The sequence below is a fragment of the Nesoenas mayeri genome (genome assembly GCF_963082525.1).
Source record: "Nesoenas mayeri genome assembly, chromosome: 1".
Lineage (NCBI taxonomy): Eukaryota > Metazoa > Chordata > Aves > Columbiformes > Columbidae > Nesoenas > Nesoenas mayeri.
The window spans coordinates 32,900,680-32,925,582 of record NC_137541.1 but is presented as its reverse complement, the minus strand read 5'-3'; the positions used below and the strand labels follow the sequence as shown (position 1 = coordinate 32,925,582).

General features: G+C 38.8%; 1 protein-coding gene across 1 annotated transcript in view; it reads right to left on the bottom strand.

Moving 5' to 3' along the window:
- Nucleotides 1-1,970: 1,970 nt before the first annotated feature.
- Nucleotides 1,971-24,903, bottom strand: part of ANO6 (anoctamin 6) — a gene marked incomplete at both ends in the record, with an annotated part of 71,684 nt that continues 48,751 nt past the window's right edge. Inside the window, 14 exons of the mRNA XM_080360307.1 lie at nt 1,971-2,177; nt 3,135-3,240; nt 3,710-3,909; nt 9,093-9,298; nt 10,081-10,211; nt 11,555-11,652; nt 12,228-12,397; nt 13,307-13,532; nt 15,005-15,082; nt 16,579-16,724; nt 20,208-20,268; nt 21,543-21,648; nt 22,788-22,922; nt 23,366-23,481. Coding sequence (XP_080216433.1) covers nt 1,971-2,177; nt 3,135-3,240; nt 3,710-3,909; nt 9,093-9,298; nt 10,081-10,211; nt 11,555-11,652; nt 12,228-12,397; nt 13,307-13,532; nt 15,005-15,082; nt 16,579-16,724; nt 20,208-20,268; nt 21,543-21,648; nt 22,788-22,922; nt 23,366-23,481 — 1,986 coding nt within the window. The remainder of the gene's footprint in view (nt 2,178-3,134; nt 3,241-3,709; nt 3,910-9,092; nt 9,299-10,080; nt 10,212-11,554; nt 11,653-12,227; nt 12,398-13,306; nt 13,533-15,004; nt 15,083-16,578; nt 16,725-20,207; nt 20,269-21,542; nt 21,649-22,787; nt 22,923-23,365; nt 23,482-24,903) is intronic.

Below are 24,903 nucleotides of genomic sequence, written 5' to 3'. Positions count from 1 at the left end.
TGCTTCCTGGTAAATGAAAGACTTGTCATGGTTCCAGCAAAACCCAAAAAAAAGGGCAAATAATATAATTCCCTGTGCAAAGAAACACCACTTCCATTGCTAGTCTGGTTGGCTGTCATTAACTTTTATGTGCTATCTTGTTTTCCTGTCTTAAGGTGGTGTCTACACAAAGTTTTATAGGCATCATAATAAGTAAGCTTCAGTCCTTCAGTGTCAGAAATGCAAGTGGTTCTCTGGAAATGTGAGTTTCTTTCTTTCAACTTTCCTTGTTTTTTGAACCAAGCTTTCCTCTCACATTCTTCCATGCGATCGTGCAAAGTCTTGCTGAGTGAAAGCCTGTGTATCAGGACTGCTTGAAAGGACTCCCCTCGTGTGCTGGTTTAAATGTTGCCGTTTCAAAGAATAGGCTTGAGGTACATGGCAGTCAGGATTCATAAGTTTTGCTACAAAATTCAGATGTTTGATTCCTTCTGATTATTAATGGGATAAAATACATCTTATAAATGCTACTTAGTTTCTGCAAATGAACTTAACATATAAAAAGCTATATGAATAATCTGCTGAAAAATTCTATTACATTTAAGAAGAGTACAAAATCAAAAATTCTACAGTCATCACCTGGTTTACAGATCACAGGCATACTTTTGCTTTTTAACAATATTTTGGCTTTCAGAATTTGTAGAAATCAGTCCATTAAAACTGTTAAAAGAAAGCAAGTTAATAATCTGAAATATCACTGCTGCAGATACAAAGCGGAGCTCCACATATATGCTTAATCTGTAATTCCCTAAATCCCAGTTTGCACTGGAGTCAAAATAGCCAAGCAGATCTGTAGCCTAATTTGAAGATGACTGATGGCTCTAGCACATGCATCCTCACTTCTAACATTGTTCCTAGTTATACTAAGCTTCATAGCATGGTTACGGCATGTTAAAAGGTTTATTCCAACTTCCAGTTTCAATAGATTCATGGTCTTGCCAGAGTTCACATTATCATGCAATGTTGCATCACAACAGGTCCAGCTGCACGTTCTTCCTGTGTCAAAATCTGTTGGGAAGAGCTCAGTGCCTTTGGTGTGAGAAAAACACAGAAGACAGCCCTCCACAAATATTGATTTAGTACGTGGAAAGACTCCTAACACTCATTACTGTTACAGGTAGGAGACCTTCAATGCTACGGTCATTCAGAGCAGAATGGGCATGTGAACTAATGAAAGTACATTGACTGGGGAAGATAAAATACCTGAGTTTTCTACTCACTTGGAGTGCTATAAAGTCAATTTGTAGGCATTGATTTCAAAGGCAATTCTCCTGTTTACACAGAGATTGATGAACGGGATGGGCTTACCATCCTGCTGCTTCTTGTGATCCAAGTGCATGATTAATTGAAATAACTTGTTATCCATTTAAGTCTCAGTATGCATAGCTAATTCAGTGTAGCACACAACAGCGCTTAGTGTGTCGATTCCAATGACTAAACAACATGATTTTGAGTTGTATTTTCCATCTCTTTCCTTCATGTTTTGGCTTTTCTTCTTTGTTTTATAGTTTGGGTTTGTGTTAGCAAGTAATCAAAAATCCTTCAGAGGACATGATGGTATTCTTACAACAAATCATTCTTTTTCTTCAGACTTTAGTCAAGTAAAATGAAAGACCTAATAGCTGATGCCTAAATAAAGTGGAAAGCAGTCTATGTATTTGAGAATTAATGTGCATTGTCTTAAAATGATAAATAATTTTCATCTTTACATGTTTAAAAATATGTCCTACTAAAACTGTTTAAAAAATTGGTAACTCTTCTCTGAGTCGCAGCGGTTGCATTTGTCCAAGGGAAACAGGTAAATGAACAGTTAAGAGTTGCAAGAAACAGTCTTTGGTAAAGGGAATTAATCCAAAGTGTTTGGTTAACCATTGGTGATATCTGGACAGGTATTAGTTGGCTAAATACTGTTATTCCATAGGAAAAAATACTTATTCATCTTTCAGTCGGAAAGTGCTCTCTACTCCTTTGATAATCTTGTTGGCTATTTTCCCCATGTTTTTCTTTACAACTTTGAGATCATTCTCATGCAAGAGTTTCTGTGTTAGGTACTTCTCTCGTTTGACCTTGCTCTTGGTCTTCTCTGATACATCCGGAATTATGTATGAAATAATAAACTTCACAAAGTATATGACATGCTGGGGAAGGTGAAAATGAAAAAATGTCAGTCCGGTTGATCGTGACATCGTTGTTGTTGTTGTTATTATTATTATTATTATTATTATTATTATTATTATTGAAATGTCACGTTATCTTGTAAAACTCTGAGCTGGTTTTGTATCAGTGTCTATCACAGTGGGACCATATTCTGAAAAGCAGACAAGTAATGAATAGAATAATTGTCTATTAAAAAAAAATCTGATTTTCTAATCCTGTTTTTAACAAGAACTTCTCTGCCTGCTTTGCAGCAACCCCAATACCCAGTCCTCCTTCCCTGCATGGAAATATTGTTTACAGTTTTAAAAAAATTGTTTTGGGGTTGTCCAAATAACTGTGGAGCAGTGGACTTTACTACAGGCACTTTGATCTAACCAGGTGCATGTTTCCGATGACTTCGGGAATCCCTGGATCAGGCCCAAAGCACATTTTATGATGTAAGAATACCTAATATTCCTCTCCCTTCATCTTGGACTGACTTTTATCTTTTGTGAGCCCAGATTGTACCTGCGGAGGAAGGAGCAATTGCTTTTTGATGCTCATCTACCGACTCACCTCTTGCAGTGACTGTCTTTATACACTTCACTCTGCTAGTGCACGTGTATCATGTATTCATGAGGCTACACGCAAACTCTAAGTACATGTAAAAATATTTTGTGTGCAACTGTCCCTTCTATTTCTGATACTAAAAATCATTTTACAGTTCTTGGGAAAATAAACTGGAAACGTGGAGCAATCCTTTGCTGATGTCGTGATTTCAGAGGCTTCTTTTTCTAATGCTGCTACACTTTATTTACACCTCCCAAACTCTTGTCCATGCTGGCACACATGGCCAGCTCTGATACCTGTGCCTGGACAGAACATTTTGAGGGATTTTCTGCATGGAGGGGAGGGAAGAGAAGTTTAAATAAGCAATGCTCAAAGCCCTGTACGCTTACCTCCATGACAATGATGAAAGCCAGCTTGGCTGCAATGACATGCCAGTAGTAGATGTTATGCTCATATTGGTGCTGGTGACCAGGAGGGTAGCGGAAATCCCGGTATCTGAAAGCAAATCGGGGAAGTCAGAACTAGGCTGAGGCATCTCTGCAGTAAGGCACTGTGGCCAGATGATGGAGCAAGACATGTCCCTGCTTAATGCAGCCAGGAACCGTCAGCTGCACATAACTACAGCAAACTTCGTGTGTGCATAATAAAACATATTTGGCTGAAATACTCTCCCGCCCCCGCTCCCCTCCACTGAATTAATAATCTCTTATATAACTTTTAAAGTATTAAAGTGCTTTTTTTTGAACACTACCAATTATGAGAAAAGCAAAATAAAGTAAGAATTTTCTGCGTAGCACAAACTTATGGATTAATACTTCCACTCCGTTCTGCCATTCAAAATAGACTGGCTTTTAGTGTGTTTTAACATTTCTTCCTGGGTATTTTTAACTGAATTGGGTGATATAGATATTTAAAAATTATATTTATTTTTGTCATTGGAGAAGGATGGTTATTTGATACTTGCCTGCACGTCATTTGGTTCCCAAACGAAGGGGAAAATGGCTTGCTTGCATTCTTAAAGTCTGATATATTGAAGACAGAAAGTGTACTGTTTATATACCCTTTCATAGTGTAACTGCTGTGACTCCCATAAGGAGGGACTGAAAAGGACCAGTAATAAACCAGGCGAGGAATCATGTCAGATGTAAAAGCAATGATCATAGCCTGCATTTCAGAAAAATAAGACAAAAAAGCAGAGTAGTGTTTAAGAAATAAGCCTTAATATACATGGCTTTGTCATATACTTGGTATCTTGAAAGTTACAGTATGAGCTAAAAATAGAAAATATGTGCTTTTCCAGTCAGTGGTTCCCCCAGCAAATGAGCACTTAGTCACTCATGGGCATAAAACAATCTCTTTCTGGAATGTGCACTCTGTACAGTTTTAAAATTACACTCACTCTGTTGGATGCCTTAAGAAAGTTATACTACAACACACTTTTTTTGTCCATGAGCATGCAGTGGAGATCAACAGCAAAACTCACCTTAAAGTCCTCTAACCTTCAGTAAATGTGCCTGCCATCAGGTGTACTTATAAGATGCTTAAAGAAATCCTGCCAGGTGAAACTTATGGAAACAAAAGTACTTCAGTAACAGAAAATTAAGTTTTACCAGGAAGCCTGAGGTTTGAGTAAAATAATTACATAAGTTATATATATATAGCTAATCCATGTCTGACCCTAGAAATATCCCACTCTTTCTGAGGTGCTAGCCAGCCCAAATTCATCTTGGCAGTTGTTGCCTCATAAGTTTCAGTGTCAGTACATGTGGAAACTGTTCTTGATGCCAAGATAATTTTTTAATAGCAGCTGCATAGTGCTGTTTTACATATGATGTGACCATTTGTTTTTATTTTGCTCCCAAGGGAGTCCCTGTCCCACTCAGTCTACTAGAGACAAACTGGGTAAGAAATATGACATGTGGGTTTGTTGTGGGAAGTCTTTTCTAAACTCAGGAACTACCCAAAACACCTTCTGGAGGGCAGATTAACTATGTTTAATCCAATCTCCTCTTCTGCTATTGCACATTGAAAAGGCTTCTCTGTGAGGAAGACTTTCCACTGGCGAGATGTGCAGCAGACTGCCTAGAGAGAGGCTGTCTGCCCAGCGCATCATGACAGGCATTTCTGGTGTCCAGCACCTGGGAAGAAGTGATGAGCTCCACTCCAGAGCTGAAAGAGAAATCTTTTGTTCCACAGCAGGAAAAAAAAACACTTGACAACATGGATGGAAAGAACCAGGGCAGAGACTTGGGGGAGAAAAGTGTGAAGTAGAGGTCTAACAGGGTCAGAGGGAGAGAGGTGAAGGCAAAGATACATAAAAAGGGCAGAAAAAAGTCTAGTGCAGGTGTGGGATACAGGAAGTGGCAAAGTTAAGCAGTATTTGGTATCAGAGGAGCATAAGAACTGGTTAATATCTGTATTTTATTCCCCTTCATGCCAGCCTGCAATTCATGCAGTCTGTATTTCCTTGTTCTCATGAGATGCGGTAAAAATTGTCCACCTTCATGCAGCATTCCCAGCAAGAGAACCCCAGCCTGAGGAGCTATTTTCAACAGCTGTAAAAAAAGCGAAGAGAGGAAAAAGGATAAAGAAAAATGGGGACACCTCTTCTACAGTTCCTCAAACAGCACTTTGGTGGCAGTGCTAGCAAAAACAACCACTGTCCCTCCTGCCTCTGCCCCTGGCAGCCACTCATGTGTTCATGCAGCAGATCAGATCACAGTGCTGATCTGGTGGGGAATCTGGCATGGATTCTCTCCCTGATGTGGTTCCTCGTGTGTTTGTCAAAGTGCTGGTGGCAGCACAACACAAGAGACAGTGACAAGGGGAAAATCCAGGGAAGGCAAAGGGTGAGGAGCTGAAAAGTCTGCAAGACTCACCCCACCTCAAGTAGCATCACTGCCAAATGGTCAACACTGTCCTAATGTCTTACCATTTGAACTGCTTTATTTTGAAATAACAGAAAAGCTAAACTCTAGTTAAGACAAAAGCTGCAGAATAAAGACTTAAGATTGAGACTGTGGTCCAAAATCGATATTTGTTTCTCCAAAATATTGTTACAATTGAATTTAGTTGAGAGAAAGTTAGTTTGGCTGATGAGAAAGAAAAGGGAGGTGTCCTAAGACTAAAATAAACTTGTTTAAAATTTTCAAGGATAAGATTGGGTTTTTTTGTACTCTACTCTGGCTTAAATCAAATGTAGTTGGCATGCACTTTTGAAACCTGTTTTTAAGCATTACATGTCAGTGTGCAATGAAGTGAAAATTATGTGTTTTTTATATTTACACACAGAGTAGGTGTTTTTGGCTTACGAGAAATATATAGTACTGTGTCTTGCAGTTGCAGGGAGACAACCTCACACCTAAATTCCTATTTTTAACTGAAGTACAAGCACAGAAAGTTTTAGTTATGTGTAATTTCTTTCTGTTCGTTAGCTCATACAGTCAGACCCTAAATGAACTAATAGCAACTGAACAGTAAGGCAAAAAAAACCCTTCTCCCTTTGGATCAAAGAAGTTCGATGCTGCTTCTTTGTATCATTTAGAAAGATGCTGGAATATGGCATATTTACAGAACTTAATATTTGCTCTTACTGAATTTTTCTGCAAGGCCCCAGGTCTCTCATCATCCTTAATCTGAACCCTGCCTCACTCTCCTCCCTCTCTCAGAATGATCTCCAGATGTGCTCCAGAGAGCAGAAATATGAAAGCTAATCCTACAGCATTGTCTCAAAGGAAAAAGGTTTTTTCTCCTGAGTGGTGGGCTGCATTTCAGAGTATTGCACTGGAGAACTACAAACAAATAGCACATTCTCTCCTTCCTGAGCTTTAGTGCGCAAAATTTTCCATTTGTACCATAACTAATTAAAATCAGTCTTCAAATCAACAACAGATGCTTTTGGTGTCATGCAATAGCAAGTCCAGTGCCTGAGCAGCAACTCTAGAAATGGATAGTTTTCTAAAAAGTTGCTTGCAAGTCACTAGCAGATGTTACAAAGGTAATGCATGAAGGAGAAGACACGCTACCCAAGTCTAATCAGCTGTAACAAGTCACGTAAAAGAGAATAAAGTTTCTGTGTACTAAGGAAACATCAAGGCAGGGATAGTAAAGACAGATGACCTATGCCAGATTGTGGATGTCAAACAAGAAAAAAACAGAAAACCGCTTCTAGCATTTGCTCTAATACATGGCTTTATAACCACACTTCATTAGCAAGAAATACAGATCTCTTCGAGGTCCTTGCTGTCCTGCAGCACAGCCTTTTGAGCATGAGAATCCCTGATGCTGTGCCCCTCACGTGATCATAGTCCCACTGGTGTCAGTGGCGAATGCACCATGTTCACACTGACATTAACTGTATCTAACACGAGACCTCCAAAATGCGTGACTCTAAAATAAACCTGCCTGCAGTTAACAGTCACATGGGCACTGGCGTTGAGTGCCTGTCAAGGAGGACAGAGGGTAATACCAAGCTGTAAATATACTTTTGCATATCGAGAACGGCACATTTTCAGTGATGCCTTGAGGGGTGTAGCACATAAGGAGGAATTTGGAGTGAAAAAAGGTGCAAAACTCAGATTAGCCTCAAGTGGGCTGTGAGTAGCACTTATTGCTGGGTCTTTTTTCTGCAGAAAGCAGGTCATGAATACATTCCTAACAGAAGCCTACACATCTGAGTCACCATAAGGTCACCAAAGCCACTTAAACCTTGCCCTGAATATCATAAGGACTATGACTAAGGTACTTGTAACAATTTTTCTTTCATAGTGGTATCACAAGATCCAGCTGGACTTACTAGGAAAGTCAGCATATCCAACAGCATTATGTATTTGTTTTTCTTCCATGGCATCTGAAACTTTTTTTGCTTTTAATTTTATAAGCTTTCTAGCAGCATAGTTTGAAAGAGGATATTGATGCACCAATAAAGTTGCCTCAACTTCTAGCTATGCTAGGTGAAGCTATGCTTCATCTGGGAATTTGCATTATCTGCTAGGATTTGCATCATCTGCTAGGACAGTTATCACTAACCATTTTTTGGCACAAGCACTAAAACAAAAGAGCCCAAAACTGTCTCTCGTGTCACCTGACATACCTAGAAATCTGAACATGTGTTATCAAAGTTGCATAATTTTTGTTTTAAATTTTAACAGTAGATTTACTAGAAGGCCTTGAATGTTCCACATGCCTATGGAACAGCTGGATTTATGTTTGGCTTGCCTCAGCAGAGCAGTGTGAAACAGCTGGAACATATGCTTGAGCTTGCTGTCTGTCTCTCAGATTCTCTTATAAATTTTCCATTCTCAAGTTCTTTTCTTCCATCATTTCTCTGTGCTTATTTCTCTGTGCCTATTTCTCTGCTTTTATGTTCTCCTGAGTCTCCTCTCTACATTGTAGCTATGTTTGCCATAGCTGTTGAATTTCTATAGTGTGAAATAAAGTTCTGAACAAGAATAAGGGCAATTTTGGGAGGACTTTCAATACCTGAAAATACATGTGATAGCTGAGGCTGAAATATAATATTTACCTAATCATGGAAATCCACTCTGGATCTAATAATCAAATAATTCACAGTGGAAAACTCCAGTGGATTGTTTTTCTCCCCACAACACAGTCTATGTATAAGATCTTGATGAATTAACAGTATGGAAAATTTGAAAGGTCTGAATTTCATTATTAGGAGTATATTTGTCAGGAAAAAAAAATCTACATATTTTAAAGAAACCCTTTGAAAATTAATTTTAACTCCAACTGAAAAATAGATGAATTTCAAAATTCTCAGAAAATTAATTGTGATCTCTAAAGGTAAGTGCTGCAATTTTGAGCATACACTGTATTTTTAAGTACACAAGAAATAAGCTGAATTTCTGTTTTAAGTGCAAAATTGCTTAAAGCCAAATACAAATATAAAGTCATTGAGCAGAAGAATTGTAACAAGTAGAAACAACAACCAATTATAACTTCGCTAAACTGCAACTTATTTTTTTTCAAAATTAATGCATTTAACTGTAGACCATCTGAAAACATATCTGTATTATGTGCAATAATTTGGGGAAAGAGGTGCTATAGTCTTCATATATAACAGATTTTCCTGAAGACTCCAGCAACTCTAAATAAAATTTGTTTTATTTAGATACAATGTTTTAGACAGTAGCCATATTCTGCTTCTAAAACATCTGTAAAGTAACTGAGAATCTAATTCAGAGAGGCCTCAGTCTTAAGGGACTGATACTTGTAATTAATTTAGGATTGTTCAAGTGCTACCTTGCCACATGTGACATCCCCACATCTGGATGCAACACCTGCAGTGAAGGCATTTTACATTTTGCAGTTGTTGGCCAAGTACTTACGTTGGTGACCACAGCCAGAATGGCGATGCCTTGCATGATGGGCTGCCAGGCGCCGATGTCTTGTGCCTTCTGTGGAACCATGCGCCGGAACTGGGTTGTTAGTTTCCAGGCATCCAACCGGATTTCCAACATGTTGTTAATCAGAGCCAGAAGAGGAGCCAGGGGGAACGATGCCACAAAAAGAGTGACAAAGCCAAACTGTATAACTGTCAAAGTGAGAGGTTACATACATCGATGAAGCTTTCACTTACTCAAGATAAGCATATGTGAGCATGTACACTTTATATACTCCAAATGTGGGAGATGGAGACAAGACCAAGTAGCTGAGTTCCTAGAGAATCTTACATATGAGGAAGTAGGAGCACAACAGTACTGGAAAAACCTGCTAGGTGGCGAGGACAGAAAAATGTTACAAGTCACAACACACCAAGAGCAACTGTATGTATTTAAACATCCATTTAAACCGATGTATTTAAACATCTATTTCTTTCTTACATCTTCATCATGAAGACTTGGAAATCTCATGACTATCTGTCTCAGTGCTGTGCTGGAAAGCCTCCATCATTTTATTGGTGCCCGAGTGCTGTGACAAGTATGCTGGCAATGCTGTGGCAGAACACAGGGGAGACATGCCAGCTCCCAAGAGACCAGTGACAGGTCCTGGTGACTGCAGACTCCATCAGAGCAGCCTGGCACAGGGCTCTGCTGCACAACATGGAGCATGGCAGTGGGCTGCCTTCTGGGTGCATTTCTCAGAGAATGGGCAAAGAAGCAGCACATGCTGTTTCCTACTTATAAATGGGATTGAGGCGTAGGTGCTTAATATAATAAAAGCTCGCAAAACTCTCTATAATGTCTCATCAAAACTTGTCTTGGAAAATATTCATCTCTCCTCTGCCTATTGACTTATTAAGCACTGCTTGTATGAAGATTTTCTTTGGAGTGTGTTTGTACCCAGGAGCAATAGTGAATCTGAACTGTCACTTACCCATTTCAAGATACTCATAAAACAGTCCAAGTTTTCCAACGGGCTGCAGGTGGTAGTCCTGTTCCCAGCGTGGAACAACTTTTTCTGATCTAGCAGCTGCACAGTATCTTCCAATTAGATTCTTAACCCAACTATCAGCCAGGGAGAAAAAGACCACTAACATTGGTAAAATAACCTAAAAAGTTTGGTAAATGGAAAAAATTGACATTTGTGCTGTTACAGCTTTGAGCAGTGGCTTTTAGTTATTCTTGAATTACTGAAAAATTCCTTCAAATGTGAGCATAATCTTCTATTGCTTTACCCTGAGAGCAGTTATTTACATCTATAAATAAGGGTGTAAAAGAGCAGTATATCAGAATCATAGTGATTTATACTCAGGTTTTATAGGTGAATGATGACATGAAATTCAAGGTAACAAAAAACCAAATTAAATGTAAGCCTGTTACTAGACAGATTAGTTCCTTCTGATCAAAAAATTCACAGAATCATTGAATGGTTGAGGTTGGAAGGCATGTCTGGAGCTCATCTGGTCCAACCCCTCCTTGTGCAGGCAACGCCACCTGCAGCCAGTTGCCCAGGACCATTTCCAGGTGGCTTTTGAATATCTCCAAGGACGGAGACTCCATAGCCTTTCTGGGCAACCTGTGCCAGTGTTTGGTCACCCTCACAGTGAAAAGGTGTTTTCTTATGTTCAGAGGGAACCCTCTGTGTTTCAGTTTGTGCCCATCACCTCTGGTCCTGTCACTGGGCATCAGTCACTGATATTAATCTGTCTCCCTCTACTTTACTCTTGCCCTTCAGGTATTTGTCAGGCATTGGAACAGGCTGCCCAGGGAAGTGGTTTGGTCACCATCCCTGGAGGCGTTTAAAAGACGTGTAGATGTGCTTGGGAACATGGTTTAGTGGTGGACTTGGCAGTGTCAGGTTTACAGTTACACTTAATGATCTCATGGGTCTTTTCCAACCTAACTGATTCTATGATTCTGTTCTATAATTCTATGACCTTCCAGAGATCTGCCCCACTGAAAAAGAATGTATAGGCAGTATGAATGTCAAACATGACTGTAAACCTAAATGAGTTAAATTAATAACTTATGCACAACTTAAAAAGCCCAATGTATAACATATAACAAATAATTCCACTCAATACTAAGCAACAGTATCTAGTATAATATTTTCAGAGCTTTTGTTGCTTCAGTTTTAAGTATCCAGCCTGAAACACGTTGTGTATGATTTGCAGAGGAAGAAAGCATTTCTGATTAGAACTAAAAACAACCAGAATGACACAAACAGGAGCTCAGGTTACCAGACTGAAAATATCCAAATTGTATAAAAAAGCACCAAAAGACTAGTCTTATTCTTTTAGAATACAATGCACTCCTATCAAATTCAGTGACCAAATGCCTGAACGCATCAAGCAAAAGCAGTATCTTTCAAATATGAAAGAGCACTTTACTTAATAGTTCGAACTTACGGAAGAAGCACTTCTTGAATGTTGTTCCAGATTGCTTTACCTCCTACTATGATGGCAAGCTGGGTTGTGAGTTCAAGAAGACATCCACCTGGATCACACTGAAGGTTGGGAGAGACATGAAAGATTTTTGAAGCCAGGGAACTTTTCAAGCATGAATGACACTTTTAAAATAATGCATTCCTGATTTGTTATGATAACTTTCTTAAAGCAACAAAAAATGACTATGTGGGCAAAGATTTTCAGTAAGGTATGTAAAAACCATTTCCAGGCCACATATTGTTACATGTGCTAGGCTGACAGGACACTAGAGAAAGAGTGAAATACCGGGTGAAGTAATGCAGATTTGCACTGTCCTGTCACCAGGTACAGGTCACTCAGCAGAACAGGAATGCTTCCACTGATGTTCTCCCCTTCCCCTCTGTGCTGATTCACAGGTTGTTTGACCATGGGAAAATATCCTTGTCTAGGTACACATAATACATTTCTAAGCCCAGTTGGTCTCGTGTCATATTATTTTATGCCAGGGGTTACTAAGGAGGTGATTGGCTTCAGAGACAGTCACTTTTTGAACTCTCATGTTAAATATGTACAACTATGTTATAAACTCCTAACTGCATCAGAACACCTGGACTAATGGCTCCTCGTATTTAAAAACACTATAATGTGTTCTTACCTCTTCATTGCGATACTTTCCTAGCCAATATACTGGATTTCCAGGGTGACCTACAAATTTACCCTTAAAGAAGGCTATGTAGAAGCATGAAGAATAGTAGTTGACAAACTGGAACAAGAACATCTTTGTGGTCAGACTGTTTTCATAATCAGTCTGTGTCCTTGGAAGCTCTGCAATTAAAAACAAAAAAAATACTAAAAAAGCCAACCTCTGTGATACTGTGATACTGTGATACTGTGAACCCTCATATAACCTACAAGCTGCTTTAGAGCCTCAGCTGGAAAAGTATGTGTATGCCTTGTATTCCTTAGTATGACTGAGAGTATTATAAACCAGATTGTACATAATCCCCATGTCTACTGTAAGCAGTATGCTAATTCTAAAACTTTAAGGGTTGTAAAAAGGAAATTGTTCCCTGACAATAAAGAAAAAAAAAGCAAAAATTCCAATAACTAAGGGAAAAAGGCACTCAAATTCAGCACACTCAGGAAAGATGCAAATGTAACACTTTGAACTGATGAAACAATATTAAATTAAACTATATTAAAACACTGCACTACTTCACACATCTAAAGTAAAATAGCTACTTTAATGTTGATGGCCTGGATATAAAGAATAATAATATTTGTGACTGTTTATCTATTTAATAACATGGGAATGGTATCTAGCTTTGGAAGAGTGACCTTATTTCATTTATTTACAAGAAAATAGCTATTCTCCCCATAAACAAAAGCTAATGTAATTGAATGTGTTATGCGTTACTGATCTGTTTTCATAAAGCTTGGTTATTATAGTAATTTTCTTTGCTTTGTCTGTTTCACAAGCACAAAACTGTAAACAATTGATCTTTCATGCTGGCTATACAAGGAGTTTTCAAGCAAACAGCTGAATATCAGATTCCTTTGATATTGAGAAAACCTGTATTTGAAAATTTCTAGGTGGTATTGTGTGATTTGGTGGGAAAATTCTGTAATATGTGGTACGGCATTTGTTTATTAGAATTCTTATTATACGTATAAATGCTATTTTTTCTTGCTGTTTTACCCCAAGTTTCTATCTCAGGTACTTCAGCAACATACCGAAGTCAGTAATCAGGATTGCTACTTTTTCATAGATGACATTGAGAACCATAATGACTATAAAGCTGATGAACGAAGCAGTTACTGAAGTCGCTGTCTGCGGGGTCAGGTACTTGCGAATTGCCTCCGTTCCACTAATGTGCTGTGTCAACGTTGCAGAAAATGCCAGGAAAACTGAGAGCCTGTAGACAATTATTCCAATAACTGAAGCAATAATCAAAAGAATCTGCCAAGGGAATGCAAGAAATATGTTAATGTTGAACCGTTGACTTTGGGAAAACATGAGTTTGAAACTCTTTTTACAATGGGGAAAAGGAAATCAGTTGTGTGCCTGTCATTCCATTGCAAGAGGATGATCAAATAAGATAGAAGGCAATAAATATAGAATTCATAAAAGAAGTTTTTTTTTTTTTCATGCAGCATAGTCAATCTGCAGGAAAGGAAAGAGATGGTATGACTAATAACAAGATTTGTAACGATGAAAGCAAAGATAATGAGATGCATAATCAAATCTTACGCCTTGAGGCATGTGATGGAAGAGATTTCCCTTTTTTGACATTGAGCAACTGGCAGGATGGCAAAAATACCAGCAAGTCTGCCCTGATAATGGAGGGGGCTGTACCTTCTCTTTCCCATGATAACGTTACAAACTAAAGACTCCTCAAAGGAACAGACAGATTTTAAGCCAAGCCATGTTATCTGCACGAGTTGTACTAATGATCCATGTATCCCATCTTGCTTGCCTTCTCTTGTCTTTCTTCTTCATTTCCTACCTTTATTTCTTGCTAGTTCTCTAGCTATTATTCAGATTAAGGTCCCCAGTGCTGCAAATCTTTTTTTCATTACCTCTGCAAACCGCTGCCTAGCTCCCCATCCCTGCACATAATGAGTGCAGTAACACAGGTGACAACCCCAGACCAAACTAACTCCTTCAACCTGAAGTCCTGCCTATTTAAACCCAACAGTGAGCCAGTATTCTTCCCTTTGTGTTTCAGACATGTTAATGCTGAGTCTCTCCTGAGCTGCCAGCCACTGCTCCATCTCCTGTCACCGAGGATGAGGCCTCTTCCAGCTGCTGTTTGTGCTGCAGGTGAGGAGGACACACAGCATGCTAAAACACTGAGCTTTTCAATGCGACCTCTCCGGGCATGATCACCATGTTATATATTGTTTCATGGATGACTGGTCTGCTTTTAAGTTTAGTCGTAATTAAAGTAACAGCAGCTCTGGAAGATTAGAGAGGGCTCAGCTTTCGTTAAGCGGAATGAAAACCCTGAAAGAGGCCCACGACTGTTAGACATGATATTGAAGCAAACAATTGGAATAAGTAGGATAGAAACTGGCAGGGAGGAAAGCGTATAAACCAAAGTCTTTTCCTCTACCTCCCCTGCCTCCAAAGCAAAGACGTTTGTCTTAAAATAATGAGAGAAAAACCAATGAAGCACATTCGCAAGTATATCTCAAAAGCTACAGCTGCAGGATGTTTTGATAATATTTTATGTTGACTGTATGCTAATGAGTGAGTACAGCTACCAACTTCATGTGGGTCCATACCTTATGGGCTTGGTTTATGCTTCAGTTGGAAGTCCAACTGAACCTGTTCCATTGTTACCTTTTGTTCAGTTCAGGAGGATCTTTATTTACACACTTACTAGAGATGGAAATTCATGAGGTGCAAGAATAGGAGGAGAACTTTACCCAGAAGAAGACTGCACTTGTACAGAAAGTCATCCGTATGCACTTCCCACAGGCAGTGTATGGCACATGTTCTTCTTGCTGTAAAAGATTACAAAGAGATTAAGGATGCACCCAGTCTTTTCTTCATATTTTTTTTTGTGAACTCCAATTACATCTGTTACGATACTGAGGGCAGAAAAAAAAGAAAGAAGTCCCTGATTGTGTTTACTTTATTGCTTTGTTATCCTGGAAACTCACATTTATTCATTATTTTCAGTCTTGCTTGATTACAGGTGTCTTTTTTTTTTTTTTTTTTTTCTGTGCATTTTAAGATAAAAATTACTTCCATAAAGACTCCCATAGAATATCCTCATTTCTTTCTAACTTCAGCTATGACAGGGTGCATAATCCTTTTGAGTGGACTTCTCTTTCTTGGCTGGTCATGGCATTCAAGGTCAGTATCTGTCAAACCTCATATTGACTAAAATTAGCAGGCACTATAATTTTGGTCCCTGATCTCTGTATTTCTCAATTTATTCCATAGGAACAATGCAATAGCTTTCCCAAGGAAAATGTCTACCTCAATATGGTGGTGTGAAAATTCACTGAGTCTTTATAGGATCTCTGAGGATCAAAATGGCTATGTTTTAGTGTATTCTTCACTCCTTGAGCTGCCTGAAAGGAACTTTCTAGCTATGACTTCATGCATTAAAAGTAGCATAGGTTTATAAGCCTTTAAACAGAACCACATTTTTTGTAGTACAAGATATAAAAAGAAGATCTATATAGGATAGTTTCAGCTCTGGCAGTTAATTTTGAAAGTTTTCAAGTGCCTTCTAATAAACATTAGTATAATGTGAATGGAATGTGAAAGCAATACAAATGATTAGATAAATGCCAGAGTAATATATTGACAGAGAATAATAAAAAGTGAAGCTGAGCTGGAGTGAGCTACAGAAGCTAAAGCTACTCAAAATGTATAATAAATAGAGATCTAAACTAAGATCCTCATAAATATGAATCCTATTTCATTGAAATGAGGATTATCCTTGTCTCTGTGAGTTTGCTGTTATTAATCATAATTGCATCCACATGCACTTGGCAACAATACCTATTTATACATGTTTCAAACAGAAACATCTTTGGTTAAAAAATCAGTCTTGGCATGATAGATAATGTAACTTCTTTCCCTCTATTTTCCGCTTTTTTCCTGATACATTGTTAGGCAAAGATAGTAAATTCTCAGTGATCTTGGCCTCTGGCAGCAACACTGAATCATTTCTTGGGGGATTTAATAAAGTAGACTTAGTCTCCTAACCTGGGGACAGTGCCTACTTCTGTTTATTTATGACACAGGAATCTCAGCAGTGCAAGCTCCTTGAACAGGCAACCACATTAAGGTGCCTACAGTTAGGTATAAATTTCTTCCCACGCATCTGTACTTTATAAGTTCACTATTTCCAAGCCAGCTTATCAGGCCTCCTTGAAAGCAATGCTGATATTTACAGCTCCAGTCCAGGTCCACCATTTCCATAGTGTCTTCTCACAACACATCTATTGCAGTAGCCATCACCAGTTATCAGAACATTCCTCACCTGTGTGATTTCATTCATTACTACATGAGTGCATCGAGCTTCATATTCTGGGCGCACTTGTTCTTCTTGCTCTAAGTACTCAACTGTGTCCCATTCATACTCCAGTTCAGCTTGTCGTCGTTTCCAAAACTCCAAAAACAAAGTAACTATCCAGAAGACAAACAAAGGGAGAGATAGCATGTGAGTGTTGTGCACTACTTGGGCTGTAACGTGTGGCTCATGTTTTCCACACAGTTTTCCACAGACATGGAAAAAAATCCTTATGGCTACTGCAATGGTGAAAATAACTGGATCTACTTCTTTATGCAATTATTGCTTTGGATACACAGGTACTTTAATAAAAGAAACCTGGGATAAATGGTGTTGTAAGCACATGTTAAAGAATACATATACATTTGCTTTCTGCCTAAGGCTAGAATATGAGCACTTTTGATTTCATATTACAGACTGCTTTTGAAAAAGTTTATAACTGGACGCATAAAAAAGCAAGTTGTTTGGATAGGTGAAGACAAAATGCTGGAGAGTGCAGGACTTCTAGAAAAGAAAAACTCAGTATGCCAAAAATTGCCACAGAGAAAAGCTCATGTTCCTGCAGTCTGTAATTTTTGTATGGACAAATTATCAGTTTGCAGACTACAAGAATCCATGCTGGTTCAGGTAAAGTGGCTGAAAGACAGGTCTCTCCGTTCCTTTTCTAACATGAATCTGAATGGTCTGCAGCTCCTTCTGCATCCCCTGGAGCCTAGAAACTCTCTGGGCTGGGTAAACAATTTCCCTCTACTGTGCTCCTACAACTGGAAGCACTGGGGGATCAGGTACACAGAAGCCTAAGTGGTGCCAAACTCATTACCTTGTCCTGAGACATGATGCAGGTAGATCTGGCAGCAGAGGCAATGACAGGCCCAGCTGAGAAGGCTGCTGGGAGCTCAGGATGACGGGTGTCAGTACCATGCTTCCAGGGCTCCCAGATGCTTTATTACTGGTAAAATGCATCCTCAGATTAAATGAGTGTTGTGTCTCTGTGGCTCTGGCTCCAGGAGAAGTTAGTGTCCCCTCACTGCACTCCTCAATACTCCCACTGCCTGCAAGTAATTAAACCTACAAGTGTTTCTTTTTATTATTTCAGCCCCTCATGCTGAATGATGAAACATCAATGGCATGCAGTTACAAGTCCAAATACTAAAGGTTATTTCAAAAATCAGGTGTGGTCAATAAACCCCAAACTGAAGCATTTAAAACTCAGAAAACTCCATGGGCTTGGCATCCACACATGGGCAAAACCCCAGGAAATCCTCCTCCCCAGGTTATTCAGGGGCCTCTTTCACAAGGACTTCTCAGATACTTCATGCTTGGAAGCACAAAGGCCACTCCAAGGAGTGGGCTAGAGGATCACATCTGCCTTTTCCTGCAGAGCAAGATTAGTCTTCCATAAACCTCTAACTGCTGCCCAGCCTGAATCAGCTACAGGCTGTACTGATTTGCTCCAGCTGCAAATTCAGCTGCTGCTGGGGAGTCCTTCTGCAATGGCCTCTGTATTAACAGCAGGAGAAGGGCACAGAACATAGGGACAGCTCTCTCAGCCCAAATAAAGAAAAAACTTGTACTAGCTAAAATAGATCAGGAGCCGAGTTGTGTCTTTCAGAGCAGGGAAGGAGATGCTGCTGGATTTGGCATTTCCCTTTTATTTTGAACCAGCATTTTTTAAACAGTGGGAACAAATGAGTTTTAGATTTGGGAGATTCGAGTGCTAATTCCACCTCACATCAGCAATTTGTGGTATCCCGTTTTGCATGTGCCTCAACATTGCATTCAGTATGGTCCAGGTATTTTGCCTCTGAAGCTGTCACCCAGGTCTGAAAAGAAATGCCTCCACTGGAGAACATTTGTTTGTTTAATTGATCTTATTCAGGGAGAGGACCCAGTGATGGCAGCAAGTGAGGTGGAAGCTTCTGCTCCAGGAGCTTTGCCAGTCTAGTCATGCCATCATAGAAGTGGCAGAAGTGTTGGTCCAGAGCATTAACGTATGAAGGGCTAATTCCTGAGGCCAAATTCCCTGGTGTTTTACGCTGCTTTGAGATCTTTGAAAAAAATATACAATTATTAAAAGTGTATTCATGATAATGATGCAATAATATATCTAAAAATCTAATATTAATTTAATTGTTTTGGACCAGAAGGTCTACAAAAGTATTAGAGCAAGATGAAATTGTACCAGGACCATGGGACATTTGGATTCAGTACTATTTAGACTGAATTTCTGTAATACAGTTCACCTTTTTATATAGTGGACTTACGATAAGAATACTAATAGACCATCACTATAACCATGCAGCTCAACTTTGTAATTATTACTCTTGCAATAATTCTTCAAAACAGGAAGCACAATTTTAATTAAAAACCAAATTGCAGATAAATTAACTATTCAGATGACAGAAGATGATTACATTAGTATCAAAATTCTGATTTATTTATTTAGAAAATTTCCTGCTGATATTTTGATTTCAGTGTATATTTTGAAGGAAATCTTTTTGAAATGATATGGATCATATTTCTTTAAAGCAGTATCTATTTTGAAGCTCCTTAGGTCGCCATAGGAAGACAAAAATACAGTATGTTTTAGAAAGAAAGCAAATCATATATTCTTGCCAGTCTACCTATGAATTCAATAGTGCCCTGTTTAGAGACTTAACATATAACTTATTTTGGCAATTTTTGGATAGGATAAGGCAATAAAAGCCAGTTAAAAAAAGTTGCTAATATGAAGAAAGGAAACCATGTCTGGGAAAATAAACCTTGCCTAATCCATTGCAGACAGACTTAGAAGGCCGTGTCATGGCAGGACGAGGGGTAATGGGTTTAAACTAAAAGAGGGGAGATTCAGGCTGGACATGAGGAAGAAAATTTTTACAATGAGGGTGGAAAAACACTGGAACAGGTTGCCCAGAGAGATGGTAGATGCCCAGAGAGGTGGTAGATAACCTGACCTGGTTGGAGATGTCCCTGCTCATTGCAGAGGGTTGGACTAGATGACCTTTGAAGGTCCCTTCTAACCCAAACTATTCTATGATTCTATGATACAGCACCAGTTAGTTTCACCCATGGGAAACATCCTGTTTCCAGAAACATTTCCTTAACTCAAATATAAATCTAGTTCTCGTAACTTTTTAGAATAAGCTTCTTGATAAAAACAGGAGGAAAAACATCCAGGGAAATACAATAAACAACTATTTTTCATTTGCCTTGCACAGTCACACAGCTGTTAATAGGCACAGGCAGGTCCAAAACTCTAAAAAACCCAGCTCCTCTGCCAGATACGCTTAAGCATGTGGCTGGCTCCTGCTGGATGAACATGAGGCAGCTCTAATCACTTCTCTTGGACTTTTCTCCAAGTTGAATGAAACAAAATAGACACTGAAGACCAACTTTTAGGTTCTAATTATTTTTAAAAATTTTCTTACAATGCCCTAAAAGAGTTCCTGTGAATATATGTATCTTCTATGGAACTACCTACTAGTGAATTCCTGAGTGCTAGAAAATGAAGTAGTTGCAAATTTATCCATGTTTCCTAGGCTGATGCTGAGGTTTAGCCAAAATCAGATGACAAACCATAGCTGTTGAAATCAACTTACCCCATATTCCCATAAATACTGCAAACACCAGTGTTCCAAAGCTATCAAATACACAGAGTTTCTGGAAAAATGGGAAAGAAAAAAAGGGCTTAAAATTTAATCAACCACTTTTTCTTCTATACTGACCTAGAACAGAAGCTGCTTACTGAACGTGTTGATTTTTAGATTTTATGTACTTTAATAAACTATCTTTATTGATTGTGTTTCCTCAATTTCTGTCAATGTACAACACTCTCCAGTAAACTGAGGAAATTAAATGCAAACCCCAGAATTAAAAATATAAGCCAAATATGCAGCAAGAGGATAGTAAAATGATTTGCTATCAAACTTCCTTCCATCTGTTGCACAGGAAGAGGAAAAACAGTGCCTCTGGTCTGGGAACTCAGTATAGAGTTATCTATTTTTAATACAGCCACAAAAAGAAAATGAACACAGCTGGTTCTCATGGGTGGGATGACATCAAATCAAGCTAGTTCAGAAAAACACATTCTGATGAGATATCTCTGTGGTCACAATTTGCTTTTACTTTCCACCATAGTCTTATCCCTGTATTCGTATTTCTTTTACCCTTTATCTTAAGAGCACTGAAGCAACACATGGAAGCTGGGCAAAATATTTCTGATGAAAAGGAGAAAAATCTCAGTTTTGGAGTGAGTTAATCTATGTAAAGCAATGACAAAAGGTGAACATTAGCCTAGTGAGACAAGGTAATGGAGAAAGCAAGTGAGGTTCCTTTAGAGAAGAACTTGGAGCAAAAGCCTGGCTGTGTCACAGCTCGCAGGACACGGCTGTGTCACAGCTTCTGTCATGGCCCAGTCAGCCTCTCCATGTACCCAACATGACAACGCAAGTCAAATTTGAGGCATGGATCCAGATAACTTCTTTGGGGAGGGAAAGGGCAGAATTTACAAGTGCCAAAACATACTTTAAACATTTCCTTAGCAAATTTGATTCAGAGCTACTGAATCAAGACTTTAGTAATTGAATTATTTTTTTTCCTTCTGAAAGGAAAAAATTCCCCCAAATGAATACATTTCCAATTAAAAGACTACTTTAGTCATGTATCAAATATTTGGCAGCTATGTGAAATTAAGAAAAAAATCCCAAAAAACAGAAAGCAAACATTATTTTAATCTTTGATCAAAGTGGAACAATTAACATTATAGTTGTTTTTACTTTTCAAAGTTCAGTTGCTGTGTCAAAAGAAATAACTATTTGAATAGTTTCAGCAATTCTACAGAACATTAGTCAAGGAACAATATAATTTTCTATGTAGTAGTAGAGAAAATGCAACTGAAGTTCAATAGCATGTCTATAAGCTGTAAATGTAGTTACCTTGGAGGATTCACAAGTGATGGTGAGGTTCCAGTAGGTACATACTTTGTCACACTGAGGGCACATTATGATATTACCTCCTATACTGGGATCACATACTTCTTGGCTAAAAACAAAACTAGTCAGTCACTCACAAACACTGAATTCTTTAGTTCTTTTTCTCACATGAGGACAGTACAATAATCTCAGGGAATTGAGAAATTATTACCAGTGATCTGCTCTCAAGAATTCCTACCTGCCCCATCAACATACGTGCATTTCCATTCTTAGTCCTCATCTCAAAAATGGATGACATGGTGGAAAAATAATTTCTATCCCTTGCATGTGGTGGTAATTCTCAAAACTGCTCACATTAAAAATAAATCAACTCTTCAAAGATCTCACATGCTGATTCGGGAATTAAAGATCTGTCTCCTAAGAGATGACAAAAGAATTTGGCTTATCTAAACTAGAATGGTGGAGGCTGGAAGGTCGTGTAATTGCTTTCTATGAATACATCAGTGGGGGTAAACACCAGAGAGGGAGATGAATTGTTTGACTAAATGATGATACTGTCATAAGCCTAGATGGGTACAGGTTGGCCATAGTAGTGGAGCTCTGGAAAAACCCATCAGGATATTTTGTAAAGATGAACACCCTTCCAGAAGGGGGTACACAGCGTGTTGTCCTGAGGAGGATTTGGCACAATGACCCAGGTGTTTTTTCCTGGGTCATTTTGCCATGGTTGAATTTGGCCATGTTCTGGTGAGTGAATTTATGTCAAAACTATGCTTCTCCTCCCAACGTATCCTGGACAACTGAAGCCCCTGTGCTGTTGTTTTTCTTGTTTTCTTCTCACAAAATAGAAGAAAGTAAGTTTGGGGGGGCTTATCATGGTCTTTGGATATCTCCTTTAGGGATTTTCACAGTGAAAATGACGCATTACTGCAATTTGTATTGACTTCTCTTTGTCACTCTTATCTTTCTGTTTGTACACTAGGTGTGGGAAAGCTAGTGCAAAGTATAAAGAAAATGATGAAATAACAAACTCTCAGATGTCTATTGCTGTAATGGTCCATGGGCATACATTATACCTCTAGCTCATATTTTATGGCTTTCCCTCCAAATCCACTACCATTGCTGTTCTCAGCCCCTTTCATTTTTGCCTCTTTTATTATGCAGTTATCTAGCAAACCCTGCACAGTCCCCCTCTGTAAAGGACTGATCAAAATTGCATGTGATATTAAAATAGGCCTGATCGGGTACCTCCATGTGCAGTTGTCCTTTGTCAGGCATCCATACAGAAAACAGCCAACTCCTACAACCGCAGCCACAATCAGCATATTAGTGTAAAAGCCCAGCCAAGCAAAGTAGATTCCAATTTTTTCTCCATAGTATTTCCTGTGGAGGGGAAAGGTGGTTTGTTTGTTTGTTTTTCTGAAATGTGAGCGAATTCACATTTCTGTTTCAAATAGTTCTTCATTTCATACATTTTGTGCCAACTCCTATCATCATATTCGTCTGGTTTGAAGTTTGGAATTGCAGAAGTATTACAGGTGGGTATTTTTACAACCACTTTTATGCTTTTAGAAGAAGATAGGAGGTTGGGGGCGGGGGAAAAGAAAGAAAGATCATACTTGGTAAAGAAAAATTTTATGTGGTTGTCTTTCTGTGCATTGATTTATCATGAAATCTTGCTCAAAGTAAGTTCCAGTGCATGAGCTGATATGGGGGTGTGTAGCTGCCCTTAGTACTGAGTTCTGCCTCTTTGACATGCACAAAACCAGACCTGTTATGCAAATTCCTAGTTCCCTCTGCGTTAGTCAAGCCCCAGTCACACCAACCTGATGAAATCCAGGGGTTGCAGTTTGAAGATATTTTTAGGATGAGCCCATTCTCTGTAGAGAAGATACCGTTCATTTGGGCAGTCAGGATCAGTAGATGGGTGCCTAAAGCTAGACTGCAAAACAGAAAGAGTGTGGGAAGAAGACAGGTTTAATCTGAGCAGCACAGATCAGCTCTCATCTCTGCAGACTCCATGCCATGAAGCCAGGGCCTGGAATAGCCTTTTTGCCCCATCTCACTGTGAGCCAAGAAAAGGAGCAGGAAGGCAGCTCTGGGAGAGCACCAGGATTTGGGATAGAATGTTGTCAGAAAGGCACTGAGTGCTAAAGCAAACGCTTTACATATGTAAGCTGAAAATAATGGAGTTTCATCATGAACTTAAATCTAAGCACATGTCAGCGTCTTGGCGCTTAGGTATAGAAAACAGAAAAAGATCCATTTTAATTAGAGAACAGGACTGAATTAGAATGGATTTTAAGTGGCTCTAACATGCTAACATGCTTTGCTTCAAAATAATGTACATAACTGACATTTGTCGAAAACTATAGGCTACCTTTGATTTGCAGAATAGCTGTGATATATAATTTTAATTGTATAAAAAGACAGTCATTAAATACTAAACATACTGAGCCCAAATTCCCCATGCCGTGACAGAAATAGCCTGCAAAGCAGGTTTTAAATCTTTAAAAGAAAACCTTAAAAATTGATAGTCATGAATGATATTAACTCTACCCTGTAAAGGTTTGGATTGCTTGCAAGAAATATGATTTGTCTTGATTCTGCCTTAAACATGCCCTTGAAATCCTTGGGGGCCTCCTGAATACTTGAAGCAGACTCCAAACAGCTGAAGCAGTTTCCATTCCTGACCTCCCATGTTCACAATGTCTTCTCAACAGAACACATCTCAGACACAGAATGGTAGGGTTATGAGTTTATAATGCAGAAAATCAACTCTCAGTCTTTGCTTACTGTATCCCATTTGCAGCCTCACATAGAGTTTTTCCTTAGTCAAATACTCTGAAATCTGATTCTTTTTTTTCCTTTGTTTTCTTTTTCTATGCTATAGCTAACCCTTGTATACCAACCATTTATCAGATAAGTTACTTCTTTAAATGATACCCTTTACAAAGCTTCAGAAGTGCAGCTATAAAAGCTGTATTTCTTAGTGCAAGATGAAATAGAACCTCAGTTAAACTTTTGTCCACATGACTCTGACATGGCCTGTAAGGTGTTGGATGGGCTGGACAGACCCTTCCTGCAGAAACATAGGTTTCCCTGCATGTATGTTGCAATGTTTGGGAACTCTGGGAATGTTTGGAACTGTGTGAGACTGACACGCACCCTAAGATGAGATTTGTGGTCTACATCTTTATTAAAAATGTTTGTATTTGACAGAAATTTTAGTACCAAAAAAATGAATTCTAAAAAAAGAGACAACGTTAAAATTGATTTAGAACTAATGATACCGTGCATCACGGGAACTGTCACTCAGGCCAGGCACTTTACAGAACTATATCTCCCAGAGAATTCAAGGTTA